The 10,041-nt window shown below is 43.8% G+C and overlaps 1 protein-coding gene across 1 annotated transcript in view; it reads right to left on the reverse strand.

Annotated features, from left to right (window-relative positions):
* Positions 1 to 10,041, reverse strand: part of DZIP1 (DAZ interacting zinc finger protein 1) — a 66,566-nt gene that overhangs the window by 29,345 nt on the left and 27,180 nt on the right. The window contains exons 11-12 of the mRNA XM_012647340.1: positions 3,564 to 3,704; positions 3,066 to 3,114 (exon numbers count right to left, since the gene is read on the reverse strand). Coding sequence (XP_012502794.1) covers positions 3,066 to 3,114; positions 3,564 to 3,704 — 190 coding nt within the window. The remainder of the gene's footprint in view (positions 1 to 3,065; positions 3,115 to 3,563; positions 3,705 to 10,041) is intronic.

Raw genomic sequence — 10,041 nt, forward strand, 5'->3', positions numbered from 1 at the left:
GTCAAACGCGAGCTTGGCCTACAGGACTCAAAATTTACTGAGAGAATTTGGCCGGGTCCCAGGCACGCACGCAAATGGCGCCAATCACATGTGACCTGCGTGGCAGCCTTTACCTTCCCTGGGCTCACCCAGCAGCAGTTTCAGAGAATGCAGCAACAAAGTGTCATCATGGAAGCAGAGACCAGACCCGCACCAGACACTGAACCTGCTAGTGCCCTGATCTTGGACTTCCAGCCTCCAGAACTGTGAGAAGTAAATTCCTGTTCTTTGTAAATTACCTAGTCTCAAGTATTTTGTTATAGCAGCACTAACAGACTAAGACAATAATTATCTCCTTTTTAATTTAAATATTGATCCATCTGGAATTTATTTTAATGTAAACAGTTAAGAATCAATGACATGGAGTACTTGTTGTCAGCCAAAAATTGTGCAGCCCTTTCCGTCATAACATGGAATTGCAATTGAAACATGGCTGCCCAATCAAGGATTATATTTTTTAGTCCCCTTTGTTTCCTCATGTGGCCATGTAACCAGTAATCAGTTACAGATTATAAGTGGAAGTGCTCTGTGCCCCTTCCAGGCCAAAACCTTTAAGAAATTTTGTGTCCCATCTCATCGTCTAGACATAGGAAACAGAGGGGCTCAGAAACCTGGGTTCCTGAATCATCACGAGCAAGATAGCTACTTACTGACCGGGAACATCTGTACTGACTGTCACATGGTAAATTTCTATTGTGCTGAGCCACTGAAGTGTTGGGGCTTATTTATTAAAGTGGCTAGTATGCTTTACTAATAAAGAATCCAGTGAAGACATAGCTGTGCCTAATCACTTAACCACTCATACGTGAGCACATTTCATGTCATTCACTGAGCATTTTACCTACTGACATTGAAAGGGAGTGTTACATAGCATTTGTAAAAGATCTGGAAGAAAGGTGGTTTTATCAGTTGGTGACTTTCAGGTTCACCCACATGTTAAAGTGAAGATTCTCTTCAGTGCACGTGTGTCATTCACATCAAGAGACCAGACCATGGCAGAATCTGAAAGTCAACAGCAGAGGTATAGCAAACCAATCCATGCTTATTTCAATTCAACTACCGATGATGATACTTCATTTAAAATAAGGCATCCAGAGCAAATTTAAATTAGTTGGTTTGCCAGAAAAATGGGTGAAACCAGTTTTGACTGCTAAAGACAGAATTAACAATTGCATTAAGTGACCTATATTAAGCAAAATGACCTTTATTTGTAACTATGAATGGATAGCCAAAGATTATACCTGAGGAATACCTAGACAAAGGGGCAAGATGAGCAAATAAAATACCTCAAGTAATTGAAGTGCAGATATTTGGTGAATTAAAAAATGTTCAAGCATGAAAAAAAAAATGTACTAATATATAGTGTCTCACCCAAGAGAATAAATATGTTTAACATAAATCCTTTAAACCTAAATTTTTTCTAAAATTGCTTTTCAAATATTTATGATATCTGAGTAATTGTACAGGTAACCCTCCCTACCTGAGCTCTTGCTATTCGAAGAGAAGTTAAAGGGAATCACAACCCCTTATCAAAAAACAAAACGGAGGAAAAGCAGGTCCTATACCCCAGGACCAACCCTGAGTTGGCATCCCTTAAGTAGACAAAGATTCCTTAACAACCTGAGATGTGCAGGAGCCAAGACTGGAATCACTGGGAGGGCAGACCAGGCAGAAGGTGAGCTTTTAGGCTTTACTAAGAGACTCTGCACCTGTGGCCCCCATGCTCCCTTATGGTCTGGCTCTTGAATGGTACAGAGACTGGCAGGCTACCATTGCTACAGTCAGTGGGCAGTGTATACCCCCACTGTGCTTTCACCCCAAACCACCACAACTGAGACTAATCCAGCAAGCCTTCATAGTACTTCAGAGTAAGTAAGAGTTTAATATCAATAACAACAGCTATCACTAGTGGGAGGCCGAGGCGGGCGGATCATTTGAGCTCAGGAGTTCGAGACCAGCCTGACCAAGAGCAAGACCCCCGTCTCTACTAAAAAATAGAAAGAAATTACTTGGACAGCCAAAAATACATAGAAAAAATTAGCCGGGCATGGTGGCGCATGCCTGTAGTCCCAGCTACTCGGGAGGCTGAGGCAGAAGGATCACTTGATCCCAGGAGTTTGAGGTTGCTGTGAGCTAGGCTGACGCCACAGCACTCTAGTCCGGGCAACAGAGTGAGACTCTGTCTCAAATAAAAAAAAAAAAAAAAGTAGCTATCACTAATGAGGGCTTAACAGGTGTTCTTCACATTATCCCACTTAATCCTCACAACAAACCTATGATACAGTCACTATTTGCTATGGTTTGAATGTCCCCTCCAAAACTCAATGGCCATTTTAATAGTGTTACATGCAACAGTGGCAGGAGTGTATTAGTTACTGCGGGAGTAGGTTTCTGATTAAAAAGGATGAGTCTGGACTAATTTCCTCTCTCTGTCTTGCATACTAGCGTGCCATGTGTTGCCTTCTACTGTGGGATGACCCTTGCCAGGTGCAGGAACCATGCTCTTGGACTTTCCAGCTTTCGGAGACTTTGGTTCTTTATAAATTACCCAGGCCGTGGTATTCTATTATAGCAGCACAAAATGGGCCTAAGACACTACTAACATTCCTACTTCAGAGCTGAGCAAACTGAGGCAGGGATTCACAAAGCTACAAAGTACCAGAGACAGGACTTGAACCCAGTCTGTCTCCAGATCCTGTGCTTTTTTAAATCATAACTCTGTCTGTCCTACAGTATGTAAATTAAGAGGTAAATGGTTACTGAGCAGGTGTTATGTGCATAATAGTATTCTGACAAAAATAATGAAACCATTAAATGATAATTTAGATTTTTAGAATTCTTCAGCTCTCTGGGTAGTGGTAAACAGATCTCCTAAATAAAATAATAGAGGATAGATCTCCCAAATCAGAATCACAAGAGGAATGCCATCTTAGCACACATAAACCAGCAGGGCCCACGTTCTTCTGCTGCCCAGCGCAGCCAGGGAGGCTCAGCTCCCCTCCAGCACTGAGACCGTGTCCACTTACCTTTGGGTTCACTGACACCGTTTAATGGTTTACTGGTGAACTCTTTAATCTGCAAAGAAGAAAAGTCTTTTATTGATACATGTTCGAAACTAAACAGGAACACACTGGATAATGGACAGATAATATTAGCAAATTAACCTTTTCACTAAATCGTCTGAAGACACAGGGCACGTGGCTTTAAATGCACAGAAGCAAAAGTGTTATAAAAGCAACATTTGGACTTGGCTGCTCCTCAAAGTAATTACCAAAAAAAATTCTTATGTGCCTTCGAATCATATTAGTTTTGAATTTTAACTGAATAAATCTGCTCTACACGATTTTAAAATACCTTTTAAAATTTTATTTTATTGTATTTACTTTTACGAGCAATCACAAGGGGAAATATAGTCTGTCTTCTTTACCTTGTACCACTTACAAATGCTCTGAACTAAAAATACATGTTCTTTGATAAACCGCGTTGCTTAAAGAAGCATGGTGCCAAGCTACCGCCAGACGTACCTGCTGTTTCTGAGTTATAATCAGCTCATTTTGCTCCTGGAGTCTCTGCCCTAGCTCTTCTAACCTCTTCTTGTAGAAAACATTACTTGCATTTAGATCGTCTATCATTGAGGTTCGAAGTTTCTCTATACGTGACAGGAGCTGAAAAAAAAATTAAGAAAGGCATGTGTCTGCAAGCTGCATATAAAATCTATTTATTCTGTAGCTTTTATGTATGTGCCCTGTCTTCTTTGCTGGCCTTATGCTTTCCATGCAGATCAAGTTGCATCGATCTTCAATTGAGGCCCTGGCTCTACCAGGTGCTTCATCTGGGTTCCCAGGGAGTCCATGACCCAAGACAGACAGCGCTGACACTGTGGGCAGCTGAGCCAACTCGAGCACGTTACATGGATTAACACACAAGGAGCAATGATAAAGGATGAAGGCTTCTCCCTCAGAGCTCCTCTTCTCCCAGAGCTATGCCCACGCCTCCACGCTGCACTTCCCATGCAGTCCTGCCCTCCCCACGTCCACACGCGCCACCCTGGGCCAGAGAGCACGTCTCACTTATCTTTATATTGCCAGCAACTGGCATAATCCCTGGCCCTTAGCAGGTTCTCAATAAATGTTTACTGAGAAAAGAAAGGGGGGTGATGGGGAGTAGAGGCAAAGAGAGAGGAGGGAGAAGAGGAAAGGAGGAAATGAGGGAAAGAAAAGGAGAGATGCCAGGACAGAGAGGACCAAGGACGCAGAGAGACTTAATGTCAGGGACTCATCCTTAGAGACTTAATGTCAGGGAAGATCATATACGGGACAAAAAGAATTCAAGAAGAATTTATTTTTAGTAATTTTAAAAAAGGCTCTTAAAGCCATTTCAGTAGTTGCTTAAACAGAGAGGTTTAAAAAACAAATAAAAAAAAAAGCTGAGGCCGGGCGTGGTGGCTCACACCTATAATCCCAGCACTTTGGGAGGCCAAGGTGGGAGGACTGTTTGAGCCCAGGAGTTCAAGGTCAGCCTGGGCAACATAGCAAGACCCACCATCTCTACAAAAAAATTAAACAATTAGCCAGGTGTACTGGCATGCACCTGTAGTCCTAGCTACTCCAGAGGCTGAGGCAGGAGGATCATTGGAGCCCAGGAGTCCCAGGCTGCTGAGCTGTGATCACACTCTGCACTCCAGCCAGGGCTACAGAGTGAGACCCTGTCTCAAGAAGAAAAAAAAAAAATCTTGGTAATTGTGGCAAAGGACATTGCTTTTTTTTTAAGACAGAGTCTCACTCTGCTGCCTGGGCTAGAGTGCCATGGCGTCAGCCTAGCTCACAGCAACCTCAAACTACTTCAAGTAATCCTTCTGCCTCAGCCTCCTGAGCAGCTGGGACTACAGGCACGCGCCACTATGCCCAGCTAATTTTTTCTATATATTTTCAGTTGTCCGATTAATTTCTTTCTATTTTTAGTAGAGACGGGGTCTCGCTCTTGCTCAGGTTGGCTTCGAACTCCTGAGCTCAAACAATCCGCCCGCCTTGGCCTCCCAGAGCGCTAGGATTACAGACGTGAGCCACCGCGCCTGGCCCAGGACATTCCAAGTCTAAGGCCTGGAAGTGGAGACAGAATGTGCAGATCAAATAAAGGGGTAGGAAGTAGCTATGCCTGAGATAAGTATATAAGGGCACCTAGATGAGCATTTCCTAATTTGCCTGTTTTTTTAAATTGACACTCACTATGCGCTAAATGCTGTGTTAAGCACTTTATCTTGTTTAATCCACACCACAATATTGTGCATACATGTTTTGGCTCCATTGTACAGATGAGGAAACTCAAGTCTAGAGTGGTAAAATGACCCAAATTCAGATAGTTGGAGGGAGCAGAGCCCAGAATTGAATGTCCACGTCTGGCTTCCAAATCGACGCTCTCAGTCAACACACTACACAACACCTGCTTCTGAAGTGCTCTTGCTCCTATGAGGCTAGACAAGCAGGCTAGAAAGCTTTTCTGGGTTAAGTCTAAAAAGAACCCTCCATATCCTAGGGGATACTAAGAATCTTCCCCAAGGAGGGCACTGTCAAGAACTTTCACTACGTTTTTACAGACCCCTGGAAGAGTAACCCCAACAGCAGCCTAAGAAATGCTAAGCCAGAAAAACAGAAGGAAAAGCCAGTAAAAATGTCCAGGGTTCCGGGTGGAGGTTTAGGGTCTTGGACCTGATCAACAATATGGAGAGTTGCTCCAGGCCCCAACAAAGGGGGATAAAGGAAAAAGTAAGGGATGGCATCACTTTGATATAGGAGTAAAGAATGGACCAGAAAAGTGCAGAAACGAGTCTAGGCAGGAGACAGCCAGAAATCATTTGAACAAGTTTGCAGCCCACGAGCCCATTTTTGTGCTCTCCCATTTCAAGTTCTACTCTTTTCTCTACCTGTGCACATCACCCCATCCTCCTTTCCCTTCTTTACGGGACCATTCCACAACCTCCCAAGCCCTTAAGAGTCTTCTGTTGAGTCGAAAGGGCATGCCATCACTTATCTGTGACTCCCTTTGAACTCCTACCAGTATTATTTAAAAAGAAAAAAAAAAAAAGACTGCCAAGAATCTAGGTAAAGCAATAAAAAGTTGGCAAATGCAACTTCCCCTCAACAGAGAAACACAATATGTGCATTGTGGGAACAGTAGGCACCAATCATGTGGAATAATTAATAGTTAGGTCTCAGGCAGAGATTACTAAACCTGATTGAATTCACCCCTCTGTTAGGGTTTAAGAGAAAAGAAGGGAGAAGTAAGCAGCTTCTGAACAGGCAAAGCTGACGAGGGAGCAGCGAAGCCTGGCGGTGGCACAGAAACTCCCACAGTCCCAGCACTCGAGGCGCGCACCTTGCTCGGAACCGGGAAAGGCCTCACCTTCTGCCTCCGTACCCCCAGCAGGAAGTCTTTCCATCACCACTTGCAGTGACCAAGTGTAAAAACTGCAACTACCGCTCTGTTCCAGCCAGAAGACCACTGACATTCCCACAGCTGCCTGGAACACAGTGGGCTTTAAAGGAGCCAGGACTAAAAAAATCGCCTCCTATGAATAAGGAAACCTGGGTTCTGTCCCTGAATACCAATGCTATAGAGATGCCTTGAAGAACAGGGACTTCAGTGATCTAAGAGCAGTGGTTCAAACCACGGATCCAAAACGGAGTAGCTGAGGTTTGGTTTTTAGTTTGTTTTTTCCAAAATCTGCATTTCCCAGATTACCTACTGAGTCAGAATCTTCTTGGAGAGTAGAGCTGGGAATGTGTACTTTGGAAAAGAGTCTCGGGTAATTCTGAAGTGCATCCCTGGTTGGGAACTACTACCTTAGAGCATCTCGAAGGAAAGATCCTTTGTCCTTACAGAAAAGCAACCTCTTGAAGCTGTCGCTGCCTATTCTCCTGCCGTGCCAGCTCAGGGCCTGCAGCCAGAGAGTGCGGTAAGCCCTCAAGCAGAAGAGGCCTGGATTCAAGTGCCAGCGACCTGGGGCAAGACAGCATCTTTCTAAGCCTCTGTTTCCTCATCTGTCAAATGGGTAACAGTTCCTACCTCACAGAAATCTTAGAAGGATTAAGTACATAGTAACTACAAATACATAAATTTCTTTCTAAATGCTCCTACTGTGAGTCCACTGGTGTGCTTTCAAAAAACAAAACAAAACAAAGTTCTGATTAAGAAGAAATGTGACATTCACAAGCCGATAAGGGCCAGCTCCGGGACACCAGTACATGAACTGTACTGACAGGCCACTTTTACTTCCATGTAACACAGACGGACGACAGAGAATACTCCTTGCACAGTGGAGCCACCTATGGTGCAGAGAAACTATTAATACCATCCACTGATCCTGGGACCCCGCATCTCTGCTGCCATAGACAAAACATGCTGGGAAGTAAACGTCAGTGTGGTAGCTACACAGTCATCACCATGAGCGATGGCTCCCAGGTCCACAATAGAAACCTAGACTAGGGTCCTAGAGCAGATGGTGCTTACACTCACAGACAACCCTTTCAACCCTACTCCTCTGAGCTCTACAAGGGGCATTTCTCCGTCCACAGAAACGAGGCTGGTTGATCCCCTTGTTGGACGTCTAGCTTCCTTCCACCTTCATTCAGCGAGTATTTAACGAGAGCCAACCACATTTTAGGCACATTAGAGGGTGCCAGGAAGACAACGGAGAGCTAAATAAAGCGTTTCCCCCAGAGTGCTGATGATAGGGTTGAAGAGACAGACAATAAACGGGTGCGCCCTGTGTGATGTGGTTCCTGGGGTCGGGCAGGACCTGTGACGTGCTTCTCACCAGCAGAATATGACAAAGGTGAAGGGACTTTGCAGACTCAATTAAGGTCCCTAATCTGCTGACTCCAAGTTAATGAAAAGGAAGACTACCCTATGTGGGCCTGTCTTATTCAGGTGAGCCCTTTAAAAGAATTTCTAGGTCTTTCCCAAAGGGGGAGAATGAAAGGCAGAGAGAGTCTTCTAGCTGGCCTGGAAGACGTGAACAGCCAGGCTGCGAGCTGTATGGAGCAGGGGCGGCGGCTGGGAGCCGAGGGTCTCAGCCCTTCGGTTAACCACGGGGAGCTCCACACGAGGACACAGCCCGGCTGACGCTCTGAACGCAGCTTGTGAGTCCCTGAGCCCAGCCCTGCCGTGCCTGGACCACCCCGTGGATAGTGCGGTAAGAAACGGCATGTCATTTTAAGTCACTCAGTTGTGGTAATTTGCTGTACAGTATAGAAAACTCACACAGCAGGGGTAAGGAGCCAGCCATGTAAAGAGCCAAGTGGAAGGGCTTCCTGGCATGAAAACCATGTATAAAGGGACAGAATGTTCTAGAAATTACCAGAAGGCCATTGTTGCTAGAAAGAGGAGGTTCAGAGAGAGAGAAGATCAGGCTGAGGCTACAGTGGCAGCCAGCAGCCAGACTTTCGTGCCCGCTCTGTGGAGAGCAGATTAAGAAAGGGGAAGGTTGGAACCGGGAAGAACAGCCCCTGGGGCCCTTTTAGAAATGACGGAGGCTCGGGCAAGGGTGGAGGCAATGGAAATGTACAGGACAGGGGCATGAGATATACCGCAGGACCTGCCGATGGCCTGGGCTTGGGGCCCGAAGGAGAGATATGGAATGAGCTTTTGGGGCAACCAGGGTGCCATCTTCCATATCTGGGAACAAACCCAAGAACTTCATCTTAGCAACGTTACATTTGAGAGGCCCAAGGAGATGTCAAGTTCAAAGCTGGCTACCAGATCTGGAGCTCAGCAGGGTGATTTCGGCTGAAGACATAACATGGGTGTGAGCCACATGTAGCCCCCACCCCACTTTAGCAAACTCTCGCTGTTCGGTCCTAAGGGCACTCTGCAATTCTCCCGACTCCCACTGGGTATCTGTAGCCTCACTTCTACCCTCCTGCCGTACTACAAGCAACCTGAGGGCAGGGATTGTTTTGTATCTCTTTTTAGCCCTACAAAGTTTTGTACGTAGTAGATGCTCAATAAATATCTCCTGGATCGAATCACTGCATTGGTGATTCAATTTTCAACATAAATTATGTACATGTGCCTAGATACGTGTATTTGTGTGTATGTGTCTATGTATAAACACTATGAATTATTTACATGACTAAATGATATTACAAACGGAAGAGGAAAAATATCATGGCCCTTATTTCCTTTTCTAGCAATAATACAGTTTTAAAGGTAGATTAATATCTGATTTTTCCACTGAAGTTTCTCGAGAACTACAGGTTTTTGGTGAAGTTTTTTATTTTTTATTTGCTTTGCTTTAGTTTGGCTCTAGAACTGTTCATAGTTCTTTTTTTTGTTCTTCCTCAGTATATGTCCTACTTTGGAGAAGTATAAACTGATAAATCTTGTGGCCACATGAACAGTCTTCATCCTAGCTACTATACACACATTTATTATATAACCTTTTGTCGTATAACCCTCTGCTTGGTACCATACTAAGAAAAGTCGTTTTAGGAAACATCTTTCTCTACTCAGAAAAGATTTACAAGGGATACATGGGTACAAAATACAATTTCAAGTGAAAAAATAAACAAATTTTCTTGCACTGGTGTAAACACATTGTAACACTTAAATTTCTGATGTACTCAGGTGAAAGGAAATCAGTGCCATAATTAAATTTTGTGTTCATTAAAATGATTTTAATCTGAACAGTCCTTGCCTTTATTTACTAATCATTTACATTGCAGCTCTATACCGTGAAAAAAATCAGAAAAATGAAGAAATGGTTAAATAATTTGTGATACATCTATAAGATCATCATGTAGCCATTTAAAGTCATAATTTCGAAGAATATTTTAAAACAGGTGGGGAACCTTCGGCTTTAAGGCCACATGTGGCCTTTTGACTGAATCCAAATTTTACAGAACAAATCCTTTTATTTTTATTCATACATTTTTGTTCATCTCTTATATTTTTATTTTTAAAATAAACATAGTTAAAATACCAAACAATAAAATAAGTTTCAAT

Source organism: Propithecus coquereli, unplaced genomic scaffold, assembly GCF_000956105.1.
Source record: "Propithecus coquereli isolate 6110/MARCELLA unplaced genomic scaffold, Pcoq_1.0 Scaffold262, whole genome shotgun sequence".
Lineage (NCBI taxonomy): Eukaryota > Metazoa > Chordata > Mammalia > Primates > Indriidae > Propithecus > Propithecus coquereli.